Raw genomic sequence first — 18,985 nt, forward strand, 5'->3', positions numbered from 1 at the left:
AAGCTTTCACTATCAAACATACTCAATAAAATATTTCATGAAAAATAAAATTGAAAACCAGCAAAGGGAGAAACTATACTAGAAGAAGAATCAATCAAAGGAGGAAACTAATTCAACTTAAAAACCAGAAATAAATCAAAATTACAGGGAATAAAAATCATTTATTCATTGTTTAGGGCATAAATATTTACAATTGTTATATCTTGTTGATTTATAATTCCCTTAAGGAGTATGAAATGTCCTTCTTTATTCCTTTTGATTAACATTGGTTTGAAGTCCACTTTATCTGATATGAGGGTAGAAACCCTTGCTTGTTTACGAGATTTATGTGAATGATGTTTTTCCCATTCTTTTACCTTTAGTCTGTGGATATGTTTGCCTATGAGGTGAGTCTCTTGGAAACAGCATATTTCTGATTGATTTTTCTTCATGATTCATATCCCTTTGAAGTGGTTTCACATCTTGAATTTTCTTTGTTTTCTCTCCTTACATCATCTTTTACCTCACAGATCAGTTTAACTATGAACTTTATAAATTTCTTATCTGTCATTTCCTCCACTGTGATATCATTGGAATCTGTTAACGTAGTTTTTTGATTTGTTTTTTTTTTGAGATGGTGTGTTCCCTTGCTTTTTCATGATGTTTATATGTCTACCCATTTATCAGTAAGAATCTAGGTGGTAGAGCATCTATCCTATGAATTTATAGTGTTTCTAAAAAAAATCTAGTACGGTCATATTTTAGGGGAAGACAATTAATAACAATGCAATCAATATTCAGTATCAGTTGAAATACTTGGTTCCTATTTTGGCATCTACAATGTAAATTGGCACTCTAAACAGATATGATATGGTAGGCAACTGCCAACAGTAGAGATATTATGTTTACAAAAGTGTTTGCTATTTCAAAAGATGAAGAGGGAGAAAGCAGATGAGATATAAGATGTAATAATTGAAAGGGAGGATGAGAGAGAGTAGTAGTAGTAGAGTTAAGAGTGAAAGAGAGAACCATAGAATTTGGTTGCTCATGAAAGAAAAGAGGAAGAGAATCAAGGGAAATTAAAAATAACAATATAAAACAACAATAAAAAGCCAATATGAAACAAAACCAAGTGTACTACTCCTATTCCTCGAAACACATAATTAAGAAAAGAACTACTTTCAAGAAATGCTAGACATGAGAAGAGTGAGACAAATATGAACATGTAAAAATGTCCATGGATCATTCAGCACACAAAAGCTTTTTTAGAAAAAAGGTTCTTAAGGAAAGATTAAGGAATTGTTTCCACAGAGATGGTCGAAAAAGTATCCGTAATATTATAAGTTGGTTGTCAATTCCCAATTGTCTTCATGTTTTTTCTTGAGGTATTTCACAAGAGCAGTAGTGAGGGGGTCATCAATTCTTTTTTCTGGAACTAGTCATGTTGCCTGTTCTTGACTTCCCTTCTTAGCAAATAAGGTGGGTGAGTTGGAAGGTGTTGTCTACTCCACTCACAGTGAAGGGTCACTATAGAGTTCTGTGAAAGGGGTTCCCAGAGGTGGAGCTCCTAGAGGCAGGGTTGGGGTCTAGCTAGACCCCTGGTGCTTTGTGGAATGAAGTCTGGTGAAACTTTTAAATCGGCATGTCTCCAGAGCCCAGCTGCTTCCGTTCAGCACTGAGTGTCTGTATTGCTGGAATTTTCCCTGGGTTCCACTTGAGCAGTGGGGGAGCCAGTCCTTCATCCCCCTCCACCTCCCACAACTTCCACGTCTCAGCTACCTGGGCTCAGTCCCAAGGCACACACATTCACTCCCTTCTACCCCAAGCCTGATCAAGTTCCTGGTCATTCCCAGCTGGTCCTGGGAACCATGAGACTCAGAGTGAGAGGCATCCAGGATCTCTCGGGTCTGCGTGTCTTGAATTCCCCTGAATTTCCATGCCTGAATTTCACCTGGTTTTCTAGTCACATTCTGGGTTGTGTGTCAAATTCTTGCCTGGTCAGTTTTTCAGACCCAGCTGGACTTTACATAGGTCTGGGAACGTGAATTTGGACCCATCCCCACCAGCCACCATAGCACAGTGGGAAAAGATGGTAGCTGTTCCTACTTTCTGCAGTTCATTGGGAGATTCACAGCATCCCTCTCACAAAAACAAAGCTCAGTTCACCCACTGCATCAGCTTGGCAATGTCCCTGATCACTGTCTTCTCTGCTTCAAGACATCTCTCAGTGCCCCTGAAATGTGTGTTCTCTTAGTCTCCCTCTCTGACCTGCCCATGGTAGAACACATTGGCTGCTGGTGCCAGCGATGGATTTTTTCTTTCTTTTTTAAAAAAATGTATTCTATCCAAACTCCCAAGTCCCTAAGCTGTTTTGAGAGTCCAGTGTTAAGTCTCAGTAGGATTCCCTCTTTCACTGACCTCTAAGAGAAGCTGTATGTCTGTTTTGCTGTTCTTATGCCACAGAGCAATTTAGGAAATAGCTTTCTCTACTCTGCTGTCTTGACCCTCTTCCTCTAGGATTTCCTTTAGTTCTGTAAAGAATGTCATTGATTGTGATCACATTAAATCTGTAGATAACTTTGGGTAGTATGGACATTTTAGAATATTCTTCTAGTCTGTGAACAGTAGGATTTCTATTTCTTTGTGTGCTCTTCAATTTATTTTATCAATATCTTATAGTTTTCATTTTGTCAATTATTATGGTTTAAGTGTGGTGTCTCTCAAAATCTCATGTGTGAGACAATGCAAGAAGGTTCAGAGAAGACATGATTGGGTTACAAAAGCCTTAATCCAATCGGTGAATTAATCACCCGATGGGATTAATTGATTGTTAACTGAAGGCAGGTGGTGTATGGCTGGAGGAGGTGTGGCTTTGGGGTATATATTTGTATCTGGCAAGTGGAGATCTCTTTCTCCCATTCCTAATTATCATGTGAGCTGCTTCCCTCTGCCACTCTTCCACCGTGATGTCCTGACTCACCTTGAGCCCCAAGGAATGAAGCTGGATGTCTGTGGATCGAGAGATCTGAAACCATGATCCAATCCCTCAAATAAACTTTTCCTCCTCTATAGATAGTCTGGTTCCATCCTTTAGTCACAGCAATGAAAGAGCTACTAAAACAGAAATCTTTTACTCTTAGGTAAAATTTATTCCTAGTTATTTTATTATTAATCTTCCATAGTTATTGCAAATGGGATTTCTTTATTGATTTCTTTTTCACACAATTCACTGTTGGGATATAGCAGTGCTATTAATTTTTTAATTTTGATTTTGGATCCTAATTTTGAATTCATTTATTAGTTTTTTTTGATGACATCTTTGGGATTTTCTCTCTAGATAGGATATCACTGCAAACAGTGATAATTTAACTTCCTCCTTTACTAGTTTTTTTTTTTCCCTTTTCCTTCTCTCACTGTCCTCCTCTTCCTTTCTTCCTTCCCTTTCTGCTCTGATTACCCTGGCTAGGATTTCCAGTACTATGTCACATGAAAGTAGGCCTCCTTGCCTTGTCTAGCTTTCAGAAAGTCCTCAGGTTTTCCCCTATTTGGTATGTTAGCTGTTGACTTTTTATCTGTGGCCTTTATTATGTTCAGGTACATTCCTTCTGTACCTAATTTATTCAGAATTTTTATCTCGAAAAGATGTTGAGTTTTATCAGACAACTTTTCTGAATCTATTGGATGATCATACTTTTGCCCTTCATTCTTTTGATGTGATGTACTATGTTTATTGATTTGAATATGTACATCCTTGGAATGAATCTTACTTGCTCATGGTCAGTGATCTTTTAAATGTGCTGTTGGATTGAGGTTGCTAGTACTTTGATGAGGATTTTTGCATCTATGCTTATAAAGGATATTGGCCCATAGCTTTCTTCTTTGTTGTGTTTTTGTCTGTTTTGTTTTGGTGTCAAGGTAATGGTGGCTTCACAGACTGTGTTTAGAGTTCCCTCATCTTTAGTTTTTTGGGGAAATAATTTAAGAATGACTAATATTAGTTCTTTGGTAGAATTCAGCAATAAAGTCATCTAATCCTGGGGATTTTCTTTGATAGACTTTTCACAATTGATTCAGTTACCTTATTTGTTATTAGTCTGTTCAGTTTTTCTAATTCTTTATAATTTAATCTTGGTAAAGTATATATATCAAGGAATTTTTCCATTTCTTTCAGGTTATTAAACTGGTTAGTATATAATAATATTTAATGATTTTCAGCATTTGTGTGGTGTTAGTTGTTTCCTTTTTCCATCCCTGATTTTGAGTTACCTCTTTTCCCTAGTCTGGCTAAGGGTTTGTTAATTTTTCAAATCCTTCCAAATATCCAGTTCTTCATTCATTGATTTTTTTTTTTTTCATTCTGCTTTTCAGTCTCTATTTCATTTATTTCTGCTTGGATATTTATTATTTGTTTCCTTCTACTAATTATGTGTTTGTTCTTGTTTTTGTAGTTCCTTGAGGTACAGTGATAATTTGATCAAGACCCTTCTGTTTTGATTACTATGCACTTTCTTCTTGGTACTGCTTTATTCCATAGGTTTTCATATGTTGGTTCCATTTTCATTTGTTTCAAGAAATTTTGAAATTTCCTTACTTCCTTGATCCATTGGTTTTTCAGGAGTAAGTTGTTGAATTTTCATGTGTTTATATAGTTTCCAAAGTCTGTCTGGGTACTGATTTCAAGTTTCAAATCACTGTGATTGAAAAGATACTTCATGTGATATTAGTTTTAAACAATATGTTGTGCCCAGGTGTGGTGGCCCATGCCTTTAATGCCAGCAACTTGGGAGACTGAGGCAGGAGGATAACATATTCAAGGCCAGACTCAGCAACTTAAAGATGCCCTAAACAACTTAATGAGATTCAGTCTCAAAAAATAAAAAGGGTTGGGAATATGGCAGAGTAGTTCAGTGTCCCTGGGTTCAATCCCTGGTACAAAAAAAAAAAAAAAAGTGTTGAGACTTGTTTGTGGGTATAACATAACATATGATCCATCCTAGAAAATATTCCATGTTCTGTTGAAAAAAATGCTCATTATGCTGCTGTTGGGTGAGATATTATGTAAGTATATTAGGAATATTTATCTAGGGTCCAGTTTAACTCTTAGTTCTTCAATTTTTTTTTCTGGATCATCTGTCCATTGCTATAAGTCCCCTACTACTATTGTACTGGAATGTTTCTCCTTTTAATATTTAATATAGCTTTCTACTATTAATATTTACTTTATATATTTAAGTGCTCTGATATTGATTGGGTGTGTGTTTGTATTTACAAATGTGTTTGCAAATGTATATAACATTTCCTCGTACTAAATTGGCCCCTTGATCATTATATCCTTGACTCTTATTTCTTACTTTTGATTTATAATCTATTTATCTGATATAAATATGGCTACTCCTGCTTCCTTTTGGATTCTGTTTGCATTGCATCTCTTCATTTTTAGTATATGCATGTCCTTCAATGAGGTGAGTTTCTTATAAGCAACATATATTTGGGTCTTTTTTTATTTTTCCATTCATTCAGTTGCTTTGTCTTTTAATTAGAGAATCTAATCTATTAACATTTAAGGTAAGTTTTGATAGGTAAGGTCTAACTGTTGCCATTTTGTTACTTGTTTATGTTTCCTTCTTTTATAGTCTTCCTTTATGGTTAAGTGATTTTTCTCTAGCAGTCTGTTTGAATTTCTTGTTTTTGGTTTGTCTAATAAGGACTTTTGCTTTGTCTAATAAGGACTTTTGCTTTGTGGTTATCATGAGACTTACAAAAAATCTTTTAATTAGAACCAGCTATTCTGAAGTTATAGCTACTTGACATTATTCAGAAACATAGGAGAAGAAACAAAGAAAAAGATTAAAACACTAATAAAAAATAAAAAATTTTATACTTTCCACATTTGAATTTTTGATGTCTCATATTTCTATATTGCCTATCTCTTGATATATTAATGTTTATTTTTAACTGTTTTATAATTTAGTCCTCACACTAAAGATATGAGTGATTTATGTACCATGTTTGCAATATTAGGACATTCTGTATTCATCTATATGGTTATTTTTAACAGTGAGTTTTTATCTTTTGATATTTTCACCTTACTGGGTAGTGTCTTCTTCCTACAGTTTCAAGAACCCCCTTTTGCATTCCTTGTGGGATTAATCTGGTGGTAATAAATTTCTCAGATTTTGTTTGTGAATGTCTTTTTCTCCTTCACATCTAGAGGATAAGTTTTCTAGGTAAAGTATTCTTGGTTGACAGGTTCCTCCCCACCCCCCTTCACTACTGTACAAATCTCACCCTTTAATTCTGTCCTAGAAAGTTTCTACTGAGAAGTCTTTTGTCATGTGAATTGGGACACTTATGTGCATTATGTGGTTCACTTGTCTTCATGAGCGTTCTTGTGCATACTAGGCCGGTGCTCTATCACTGGGTTACATCCCTGGCCCTTTTATTTTGAGACAGGGTCTTGACGATAAGTTGCCCAGGCTGGTCTCAAACTTGTGATCCTTCTGCCTCAGCCTCCTGAGTATCTGGGATCCCAGGCATGTGCCTCCCCATATGGCTGAGAATTCTCTTTATCTTTAACCCTTAAGAGTTTCATTATAATATGTCTTGCAGTAAATTTGGTTGAGTTAAATCAAACTGGTGAGCTTTCATTTTCCTTACCTAGACATTTGTATCCTTCTCTGGGTTTGGTAATTTTTCTGTTATCAGTTTGAATAAATTTTGTGCCCCTTTGACATTCTCAAGTCTCTCTTGAACCCCGGTAACCTGAATATTTTTTCTTTTAATACGATCCGGAAGTTCCCATCAGCTTTCTTTATTCCACTTTCCCCCCCATTTTTTCTCCTCCATGTTCACATAGCCTGGGTTCAAGCTTACTTGTTCTTTTTTCTGTTTGTTCTATTCTGATTCCTCAGTCATGTTTTAAATTTTCTTAGTAAACTTTTTAGTTTAATGATTTCTTAAACTTTTTTCTAGTTATTTCAATTTCTTCTTTCTCTGTTAGAATATTGAATCATTTCTCTTTTCTTGAAGTTCATTGCATGTACTTAAAACACCTATTTTGAATTCTGTCTGAAGTTCACAATATCAGTTGTGATATGGTTGCCTTTGGGTGCCTCATGTTGTTCATTAGATAAGGTCATGAGTCCCTGAAAGATCTTAATACTCATTGACATACAACACCATGTGCACATTGAAAGATTAGGTAATTTTTCTCCACTCCTTATAATCTGGCTTTGTTTGTGCCTGTTCTTTCAGAAATTCTAAGCAATCTATAATCCTGTGAACACTTCTGATATCTCAGGACTAGATGGCACCCTAATTCCAGGTTTGCTGTGAGTCCACTAGTGGTATATTGTCACTGTATCAGCATTACAGGGTACCTCAAGCCCAGGTTTGTCCCAAATCTGCAGTTGGTGCGTTGTTCAGGATATACTGGAGGTATGCCTAAAAAGAGTAGTCTATCCTCTCAATACTCTACCTAGGGCCAGATAGGCCCAGAGGGCTTGTTCACCGTCCCTAACCTGTGCTCAGACACCACAAGATTCTGCCTCGTCCTGGGGCTCACTGTGTAGAGACAAGCCCCAGACTTCTTTATGGAAGTTGGTGCTTACCTGTTTTCATCCCCCAGAAGATAGTTACTTTATCTATGTTGGGTTCCCTGGAGTTGGGCAGGAAATGGGGCGGGCAGTCTCACTGCCACCAATGCCACAATGCTGGGTCATACCCTAAGCCCACAACCAAAAAGCACAGGGACAAAACCAAGATCCATTCTGCTGTGGGATGCCTACAGCTAAGGTTGACTCATGATCTAAATCCATTACAACCAGTCACAGGTGATGCTGACCAGAAGAGAAGTCCAATGAACTGGGCCTTTGGGTACGCTCCTGGTACCAGCATGGGTCTAGAGGCTCTGCCATAGGCACTGACCAGGGAACAGGAACAATTAGTATCTGTCCAGTGTTTGGTTTCACCAGCCTGGCACTGAGTTCTGAGACAGTTCTGTGCTTGCTTTCCTGCCCTAATCCCTAGAGGGAAGAGTATTACTCTTTGCTATGCTCACCTATGTTAGGGGATAGGTGGTAGAGGTAGTCCCTTGGCTACCTGGGCTGATGCTCAGCTGGATCCCACCTGAGTCTCACAGCTTTGAGGACCTGCACAGTCTTGGGGTGGAGTCATACTAGGCTGCTGTGATATAGGCTGAGACACTAGTCTGTTTAACTGTAGTACCGGACTCTACTTTGTGCCACTGCAGATCTAGAGGCTGTGTCTTTGAGTGCTGATCTGGGGCATTTGGAGTCACTGGTGCTGGGTCTCTTGGCACTGAGCTCCAAGACAGAATCCTGTGCTTTCTTTCCTTCCCTGTTCCCCATCAGATGAAGTCTTGCTCCTTGCTATGATGGTTGGGGGAGATATGGTAGAAGCAGTTCCTTGGCCACTTGGCTAAGGAGGGTTCAGTGGCTCAGTCTGTATGTACAGACCTGGAGGCAGGGGCCCTGGGGCTCGTTGTGGCACTGGTTTCACTGTAGGAGACCTGGTACTAGGTTTTAAGTCTAACGTCTGGACATGCTCTCCCTCCCCAGGTGGAGGGCATCTCTTCACACTGCACTACTTGAGCTGGACGAGGGTTGAAGTGGACAACTCTTTCCTTCCTGTCTTCTTCAGTATGTCTTCATTTTTGTTCCAAGACCAGGCACTATGATCTTTCTTTGTGCTTCCTTTAGTTCTTGTGAAGGCAGTCTGGTGTGTGAATAGCTCTTCAAATTGACTTCTCTGTGGGGAGAGGATTGTTGGAGCCTCCTACTCAGCTGCCATCTTGCTCTTCATCCATAGTTTTGTAGTCCTACCTGTTCCCCTTTCTACAGAAGTCAAGATTGGCAGGGTGAGGAATTGATTTAAAGTAACCAAGGTCCATGTGTCTTCAGCACCCTGGCTTTTTCCATGATACCACACCCTACAGTCCCTCAGATACTTAGGAAGCCACTTATCCTCCCACCCAGCCATCTTGGTATAAGACCAGAAAGAAACAAACGCTACCAGGAACAATTTAAAAGGAATTAGACTCCTGGCTTGTGTTTACCCCACACTCCCAAACACAAATACAACAGCAGGATCTGAGAGGGCATCCATCCAATATAAACGTTCAGGGCTACTACAATAGCTTTGGAAATAAGCCAATAATTATATTAGCATTACATTTAGCTTCTTAATCTCTCCTAGAAAACTTATCAAACAATGAGATGGGGTCAGTGTTTTGGACCTTTGTGTTTACGACTCCCTAGAAGTTTTAATTATTATTATTATTATTATTATTTTTGTATTGACTATTTCAGCCAAAAGATTTTAACCACACAGATCATTTCTCAGTGGCCATATTCACCATCCATCGGATCCTACCCCCTGACTCAGGTGTTTGGGTCTGCAGTGTGAACACAGTGGCTGGGATGGTGGAAAAGCCCTTCAACATTTCTGTTAAAGGTAAGCTTCATTTTTCATGGGAAGATCTTACACTCTTCATGCACTGTGTTTATATATTGCTGGGGAAATGGGCTGTTTCTAGACAGAAGTGCTTTCTGACCTCCAAGATACTTTTGAGGTATTTTCTAGAATACTGAGTCTTTTTCCTTAAAATCAAATCCATAAAAGTATAATGAAAAGATCAAGAGTATGCTCTTTGAAGTCACATAGCCTTGGGTTTGAGTTTTGTCTCTAACAACTGATGATCTTTTGTGTGGCCTTGAACAAATGAGCTTAACTTCCTTGAGCCATTCTTTGTAAATGAAGCTTATTTGGTCTATCCCTGAGTTATTGTGAAGATTTGTTGAGTTTATAAAATACTTAAAATAATGCCTGACACAACATGTCTAGTAGGGATTGCACTTCATAAAAACTTTATCATCAATGTTGTGACGATTTTCAGTGAGTTTTCTCAATAAGTTTAGCTTCATCATTGTGACTTCCTACTCGTCATCAAGAATGATTTGGAGAATCTGTTTCAAAGATCACTCACTTAATATGAAGTTATTCCATAAAATTAACATGAATGATTTCTCATGTATTCAGGATTGTGGGTCTTCTTACTGTTACATATGAGTATTTCAAATTTTTTAGTTAACCTCAATGAATATGTGTACATTTGTGGCTTTAAGGGAAACAATAAATTGGAGGTAAATACAAATTAACTTGGCTGGTGTACCCAGATATTGCAAGGGATTTTAAATTTGGAAGTGACATATGAACACATAACAGCACTCTGGTATAAATTCTAAAAATGGCACTGGTCTAAGTACTTGCATACTTCATCTTATTTAATCTTTGCAAGAGTCTTTGACAGTAGATACTTTTATCTCCTTTTCCAGTGAGGAAACAAATTCAGAAGGTTTAGAGTGTAGAAGGTAGTACAGCTGATAAGTGGCCATCTTTTCTAGACCATTTTGCTTTTGGAGTCTCTTGTGTTACAGATGAGGAAGCAAGATGGCCAAAGGTGTATAGTATTTATCCCATCTCATTACTTGATTAGGAATCCTTGGGAGATCCGAAAGGTAACCTCCATGAATGAAATGATGTAAATACTCAGAACATAATCATGTTTTAAAAGAAGGCCAGTAACAGCTGAGGCATGAACACAACTGCATAGACTTTGATTCTCTACCCCAAGAATCCATGTAAACCATCTAGGACTTCTTCTTCTTCTTCTTCTTCTTCTTCTTCTTCTTCTTCTTCTTCTTATTATTATTATTATTATTTTGATTATGGAAAAAAGCCAAAATCTGTTTTATTCAGTAGAATACTCATATGATCAAAATAACTTCTTACACCTTGCTTATATTCCTATGGGGAGATAAATGGCAAATAAGTAACATTTATCATTGGCTAAAATGCTGAGTGCCATCGAAGAAACTAAAGAGAGTGGGGTAAGGAATGCTGGAGAGGTGACTGCAATTTTAAGTGGGGCACCCTTGAGGTCACTGCTAAGTCAAAGTGTTGAGACAAAGAAAAAAAGCAAAATTACTGAATGTTGAAATGTCCCCTGATATCTGAAGTTTCTACATCATATAATATAAATTCTTGAGGAGGGAAAGAAAACCCAGGCATGCATTACTAAGAAGGTCTTTTCATTTTCGAGGTGCTAGGGATTGAATTTAGGACCTCACATATGCTAGACAAGTGTTCTACCATTGGGTTACATCCCCAGCCCAAGAGGATCTCTTTCTAAGGGAGCTATCAAGTTCCTGGGAACTCGCTGACAAACACTTAACTGAACAACTGGTAGGTGCTATATTGGTAAACAAACCTTCATGGTCTTTGCCCTAAGTAGTTTAGAGTCTAGTGTTTTACAACATTTTTATTATCATTCCACTGAGGAGCTCTTTTAGAAATTTTATTCCAAAACTCCTATCACCATAAAATTTCAACATTACAGCTGTACTATACATCTGTTTATGGACTGAAGGGCTATGATTCATTATAATATCTAGTTTTTTTTTATTCCTTCAAAAACCAATTTTTCGGTCCTTGGGGTTGCTGTTACCTCCATTGAGAATGCATGGTCATTGAGAAGGATAGATTGTTCTAGACTCTCCAGGGGACCCCCACAGATAACAAGACTTAAAGGCAAGAACCTTTCTTGACCATAGCCAGAAAGAGGCATCATAGTGAAAGAGAGTCACAGAGACCTGGCCTTGTTGACTTTGAAGGTGAGGAAGAGACTTTGAGCCAAGGAAGGCGGGTGGTCTCTAGTAGGTTCTGCTCTTGAGCCTTCAGAAAGGAACACGGCCTTGCAATACCTCCATGGTAGTCCAGTCAGACTCATGTCTGATTCCTGACCTCCACAACTGTAAAATAATAAGTCTGTGCTATGTTAAACAGAAAAAAAGAACATATACATGAGTGAGTGAATGAATACGTGATCTGGTAGGAAGACCAATAAAATAATCACAGTAACTTAGAATAATTAACTCAGAAAATTACAAGGAAAGAAAAGTGGAGGTTCTCTGAGGATACAACACTGGGTCCTAATCGAGGTTCTGGGACAGTCCCTTGTGATGAAGCCACATCAGAGCTAAGAGGTGAATGTTCAGTAATAGTTAACTGGGAGAATAATAGGAGGTGGAGCATTCCTTGCAAGACATCAACAAAGAAGCTGAGAGGGAATGAAACTTGGTGCTTTGTCAGTTGAATGAACTAAAAGGTGAGTGGGACTAGAGGGTACTGGATGAAGGAAGAGGAGGCTAGGGAGTAGACTGAGCAATTATGCAAGGCCTGGCAGATCATGGTGCAGATTTTGATTTTAATCCTCTGCGTAAGGAGAATCCACTAAAGGAGTGTGAGCAGAGGGGTATTTTAAGAAAGCATTTTTTGGATAATGATTGGGAGGAACAAGATCAAAGCAGAGAGCTCAGAGAGCAGGTAATTGATTGTATTGAATCTGAGCAGAGAACTCCAAAAGGACTTGGAAATGTAAATCTTTCGTCCTCTACCTCCCCTCAAAACAACAAAACTCCAAAGCCTAAGGACTAATCTGATTGCCGAAACTTTATTTAGTTCTTCCAAAGCCTCTGAATGCACCGAGTGTGATTGACACCGGACATAACTTTGCTGTCATCAACATCAGCTCTGAGCCTTATTTTGGAGATGGACCAATCAAATCCAAGAAACTTCTGTATAAACCTGTTAATCATTATGAGGCTTGGAGACACATTCAAGGTAAGGATTTGCACAGGAGGGGCTCCAGGGATATGACATCAGGAAATATAGAAATCCCCTTCTCCTTGTCTTAACCCTCCACTCCATTTCAGAATATTCAGGAGAATGTGTGGGGCCTTCTGAGTTCTGGGACTGACTTTTTGGAAGTCTATGTATACTAGGGACATAGAGCCCACCTGCATTATGCGTAAATATCTAGGTCAGTATTTCCTGTCTGGGCCTCTCTGGATATCCAGTTCTGTACTCTATCTTGCCTGGTCATGGTGAAAACATGTGTTTACACCATGATGTGGGAACAGGAAGTCTGGGGTCTGCTGGAAAGGCAGACCTACTTTGCCTAAATCCTAGGGGTGATTCTTCGTATCTTGTCAAGTCATTTATTCTTTTTCTCTTTTGTTTTCTTGCCCAGTCTTGCAGACTCCTAACATAGGAATTCAGGTTCAGGATTTTGAACCTGAAAAGTTTGGGCTATGGCAAGTAGGACTGGGGTGGGGGAAGGAGGACATGTGGTCAAAAAGAAATCTATGACTCTCTCCCAACTTCCTGAAAGAAAAAAAAATTCAGCAAAATGTGACAAAATGTCAAAAGTTCCTAACGTTAAGTTTATCTTGAAATACAGATTTCAATTCTATTTGCATGATGATGTAAAATTGTAATTTAAAAATGAAAATAAAATAGCTATATTAATTGACCAAACTGCTCTAATTAAACTATCTCAGACAGATCTGCCACTATGCTCCTTGTAGGAAAAATGTATCCTTCCACTATTATTTCATCTTAATTTGCCCAAGATATCCTAAAAATGATCCTGTATCTACTGTATGTAGATAATTGAGAAAGTTATTAAAAAAAAAGTAAAGGAGGGTTTGGATTTCAGTAATGCTGCTGACCACCCAGGTACACTGAATGAAGTCCCAATGTTATTACTGAGCTTTTCATGTTCTACTGTAGATTCAGATAAAATCTGGACTCTTAGGGATGTTGAGCTGATTTGCTAGGTTGCTGTTTCCAACATCTGTGGCCAGGCCCATTTTGTCATGTGGTGGTAATAAGCCATCAGCTTTTTCTGTAAGTGAACATCCATAAAGTAGCCTTCTAAGAACTGTTAAACACAGTCCATTTCCCCCCTTGCCAGTTAGGAATTTATCATAAGGTAAAGAAAAAAAATTTACCTTTGAAATGTCCATGGAGATACAAAGGCTGGCTAAAGCAAACAGCTAAGGAGAAAACGCTGTTTGAAAATAATTCCCTATTTTCAAGGGACTTCAGAACCCTTCATTATAGTGATGTGACTATTACAAGTTGGTTGTCTGGTCATATTGAGCATACCCTCAAAGAGTCTTTTTTTGTTCAATAACTTGATTATAATCAGCATATGGACTTAAACAGTAGAAATAAAATTATTCTAATTGAGTTTCCCTCCTAAATATGATGTCTCATATAGATTTGTAAGGTCTTGTGCAGAAAATGTGCAGATGGCACAGAGATACATGTGGTCATGACACAGTGTGACCTGCAAACATTTTTTCAAAAGTCTAATTTTCCTTATTCTGAAAAAGTGAGGCCTTGAGGATAGAATTATCTATTTCACCCAGATATTGCCTTTTTGAAATTTTAGATTTATTTTACATTGCAATAATAACCTCCCAAGTTTAAATAATTTAACAGAATGCAAACTGAAGTTTCCTGGATTTTTCCTCTTCTCAGTGACAAATGAGATTGTTACACTCAACTATTTGGAACCTCGAACAGAGTACGAGCTGTGTGTGCAGCTGGTCCGTCGCGGAGAGGGCGGGGAAGGGCATCCTGGACCCGTGAGACGGTTCACAACAGCTTCTATCGGTCAGTTGAAGCCAACAGGCATTTATTCATGAGCCGGGTGGGAGGGGGAGGAAAGGGAAAGAGGAAGGAAGACCAGGAAGGGTGGTGGTGGGTGAGTGGGTGGGTGGGGATGGAGGTGGACGGAGTTTGCTTTTGAATGGGTGGGAAAGTGACAGGAAGGCTGGCAACTTCAAGCCAAACAGTGCCTTTATTTGGGCTGGACTCCTGGTCTGTCTCCCTGGGGGAGGGGGTCTGCAGCCATCCACAGGGACAGAAAAGGAAGCAGATGAATCTTCAGGAAGGCAGGGACATCCCTTAGGACTTGAGATTTACTTAGCAGCAACTGTGCTGAGCCTCAGCTCCTGTATTTCACCACCAGCTTCCTGTTTCCATCTTAAGGGTCCAGGCCAGGCTTCTGCCATAGACATACTTCAGAAATCCCAGTTTGTTTATTTTAAGAACGAATTTCTAACTTTTCAAAGTGTTCATACACATGATTAAAACTTCAAATAGAATGAAAGGCTTTTATCTAAAGAACAGCCATGGTTTTCCCCTCCACTTCCCAGACCTGCCTCCTATAGGCAGCCAGTTTTATCTCCTTAAACTATTTCTTACAGTATTTGCCTCCATGTTGCTAAATCAGTGGTCCCCAAACAGTGTCCATTAGAATTGCCTGGAGAGTTTGTTACAATGGACTGCTGGGCCCCATCCCCAGAGTTTCTGATTCCATGTTTTGGGGTGGGGTGGGGCTGGGGTTCAATAATTTGCATCTCTAATAAATTCTCAAGTGATGTTTAATATTGCTGATCCTGGGTCTACATGTTCTAGATACTTTGTGTAGAGATATTTCTTGATTTGTCAATATTACCTTCCACTGGATTAATGGAGAAGCTCTTGATGCTATTTTGCAACCTTTTGGACACTACCTGGGGTGCAGCTTTCTGCCACCAGGGGCCCTCGCCTGAAGCACCAGAGTGATCCTCTGTAAAATTCTCTTTTCTGGACCTTTGATTTATTCACTGTATATAATCATTATCCCACTCTCTCCTGGTCAATTCTTTATGGTTTCAGACTCATATATATCTAATTCACACATCTTGTAGGGTAAAAATGATCATCTTCCTCGCTTTATAGATGGAAAGGTAGAGTTTCAGAGTGGTTAATGATTTGCCTGTGATGATGTGTCTTATGAATCACATACTGTACTAGATCATCAGACTTCATATCCTTTTGTTATTTTTACCTATGAGCCCAAAGTTGCCATTTCCTTATTTCATTTTTTTTTTTTTTTTGGGTCCACTTACTAAAGGCAGGAAGATATGGAATGATTTAGTGAGAGAACTAGGAAGAATACCTCGCTCTTATGGGGGGATTGTGCACCCCAATAGAGACAGTTCCCCTCTCACTACCCACCAGTCTCATCTGACCAGCAGCATCCTTAAAGAACCACATGAGACACAAAAGCTACTCTGGGCTTAGAGAGGTATCACACAAGTAAGAACTGGCTTCCTGGGAACCCATCAGGTTGTAAAAGCAAAAAATAATACTAGAAAGGGTATGTAAATTAGAAGAGAAAGGGATCCCCATGACTGAAATCAAAGGAACCCCAAATGTGTCATCAGGGTGCTGCCAAAAGGCAAATGGTGGTTAATTCTCTTGATGAATCTGAAGGAGAAGGTCCTAATCTGATTCAGATGGGCAGTATTTATGGAACAGAACACAAAACCTTCACAGACTCGCGCTGTATAGCCCTCAGAATATGTTCCAACCAGGATGTATTTAGAGGTCTCTTGGAATACTTCAAAGTACTTCTCAGGGCTGGACGGGAAGGGAGTTCTTGAAGGTTCTCCTTTTCCCATCTGAATTTGCTGATGCCGGTTTTTAATTCATCTGAAAGCTGCAGTGTTTATGTGTGTTGAGTGAGGTGGTGAAGGCCAGGGAGACCAGCAGAGGAGGGAAGAAAACACATTCTCAACACATTGGAGAAAGGGCAGACAGGGCTTGGGGAAGGGCTGCCATGTTCTTCAAGGGAAGGGGAAAGGGAAGTATCTGTATTTGTCCAGCGTCTCCTCTGTGAGACACGAGCTTGGGGGGCTCACGTGTGTTCTCCAAAACATCATCTCTTCATGCCGCTTTGCCATTGTAAGCCTGCCTAACCATTCTGGGTGGTTGACTTTGGATTTTAGAGAAAGAATCAAAAAGACCTTTAGCATGATGCTAAAGGTACAAGTGCATGCCTGGGTGCTGGCTCGCACTAGTTCAAGGGCAGTCAGCATGGCTGGTGTGATTTGTGGCTCAATGAAAAGAGCCTCTTCCTCTTACCTGTAACCAAGAGTTAGAGCAGTGTTTCTTAACCTAATTTTAAAAACAAAAATCACCCCCTAAGGAGCTTTTTAAAGATATTTTTGGCCTAATAGACCTCATCTCTACCTGTGACATTTTAATGCCATGATAGTATCCATCTTTTTGTGACCCTTTATGAACCACTGTCATAATCTAAAATTTTCTTATGCTGTTAAGAACCAATTTATGCCCCCTCGGGGTGGCAACATTGCCGCTGAGAATGCACGAATGAGGGGATACCCATCCTGCTTTGAAAGGAATTTGTATCTGGAATTTGTACATTAGTTACTATTATTAACTGAAACCACAGATTCCTCCTTTGTTCATTGACACAAGATAAGATGGTGAAAGAAGAAAGGAGGAAGGGAGAGAAGTAATATTAATAAAACCTCCAATACCTTCCAAGCATTTTCACATCCATTATCTCATTTTTTCTTCCTGAGTCTGGAAGAGAGTATTTTGGTGCTGCTTTTCATGTTAACTTGGAGGGGTTGTGAATTTGCACCAGGTCATGAAACTGAAGTGGCTTGCTCCCGCTCTCTGATTTTAAAATCCATAGTGTTTCCATTCAGCTACCTCTTTGGTCACAGGTTCATGTGGGTAACTCTGGCAGTGTGTGGTTATAGCTGAATGTGTGTGTGTGGCTCTAGGGTGCTTTACTACTAAGCTACATCTCCAGCTGCTTTTATTTTTTTTATTTTGAGGCAGGGTCTCAATAAGTTACTGAGGGCCTCATTAAGTTTCTGAGGTTGGCCTTGAACTTGTGATCTTTCTGCCTCAGGCTCCCAAGTTACAGGGACTACAGGTGTGAACTGTCTCACCTGGCATAACTGATATCTGGATGTGACCAGAGCAGGGCAAGGAGTGACCCTGCTACCACAGCTCCTACAATGTCTGAAATTTCCCTTGCTTAGGAGAAGTAACCCTGAAACAGCTTTAAAATATATTTCTCAAATTGGTAAAAAACACTAAATACTCGCAATCCTACAACCTAAGAAAACCCACTGTTTTAATTTTTAACAATTTCTCTCCTGTTCTTCATCAATTTTAGATGAATTTTACCAAGTTGCAGTTTTTTTTAAACTCATGCGCTATGTACATTTTTACTAGTCTTCCATACTTATCTATTACTTATCTATTGATGGCTATAGTATAATTCATTAAAGAACTTCCCTATTTTGAATATTGAATTTTTCCAATTGTTTTCTGTCATGAATAATGTCATAATGAACATCTCCATGCACATAGTTTCTCCTCTTCCTTGGGAATATATCTTCAGGATTTATTTCTTCAGTCAGACATTTTTAAGGCTCTTGAAGAAATATCCCCAAGTTCTCAAATGGGGTTGTACTCCCTTATTAAAATTACTCAAACTACATATTGAAATTATTTTAAAGATTTGTTATTTTCGCAGAAAAACAAGTATATGGTTGCTAGCTTGTGCTTTTTTAACAGTGTGTGAAGTTCTTACATTGTTCTAGAAGTCAGTTATTCTTTCAAGGTGTCCTTTGGGGATGTCATAACTTCTGTGCTTTGTAAAAAATAATCTTTCTGGTTTCTCCTAGGACTCCCTCCCCCACGAGGACTCAGTCTTCTACCAAAAAGTCAGACCACACTAAATTTGACCTGGCAACCAATATTTCCAAGCTCAGAAGATGACTTCTATGTGGAAGTGGAAAGGAGGTCTGTGCAAATAAAAAGTGATCAGCAGAATATTAAAGTGCCAGGCAACTTGACCTCAGTGCTACTCAACAACTTACACCCCAGAGAGCAGTACATAGTCCGGGCCAGAGTCAACACCAAGGCCCAGGGGGAATGGAGTGAAGATCTCACTGCGTGGACCCTCAGCGACAGTAAGTCACTTATGCTGCTCCAGCTGTACCTGAACAGCACTCAGCTACCGCCATTGGGACTTAGCTTCTGTCACTTCAAGACTGTTCTTAAAAATTACAAAAGGCATTTGTTAGTGAAGGCCAATTACTATTCACCTAGTCATTTTAATAACCTGTAATACAGAAGAAAGTCTAATTAGGATTTTCAATGATACAGGTGGGACTGTGCTAAATTCACCCCTCCATGTTAAGGAGTTGTTTATTAAGTAGATTAGTAACATGAATAAAGTTTTCTAGGACTTGTTTAA

General features: G+C 39.0%; 1 protein-coding gene across 2 annotated transcripts in view; it reads left to right on the forward strand.

Annotated features, from left to right (window-relative positions):
* TEK (TEK receptor tyrosine kinase) overlaps positions 1-18,985 on the forward strand; it is a 113,115-nt gene that overhangs the window by 70,078 nt on the left and 24,052 nt on the right. For both annotated transcript variants that reach the window (XM_079112345.1, XM_079112346.1), the window contains exons 9-12: positions 9,309-9,453; positions 12,520-12,681; positions 14,389-14,523; positions 18,411-18,698. In XM_079112345.1, coding sequence (XP_078968471.1) covers positions 9,309-9,453; positions 12,520-12,681; positions 14,389-14,523; positions 18,411-18,698 — 730 coding nt within the window. The remainder of the gene's footprint in view (positions 1-9,308; positions 9,454-12,519; positions 12,682-14,388; positions 14,524-18,410; positions 18,699-18,985) is intronic.

The sequence above is a fragment of the Sciurus vulgaris genome (genome assembly GCF_902686455.1).
Source record: "Sciurus vulgaris genome assembly, chromosome: 15".
Lineage (NCBI taxonomy): Eukaryota > Metazoa > Chordata > Mammalia > Rodentia > Sciuridae > Sciurus > Sciurus vulgaris.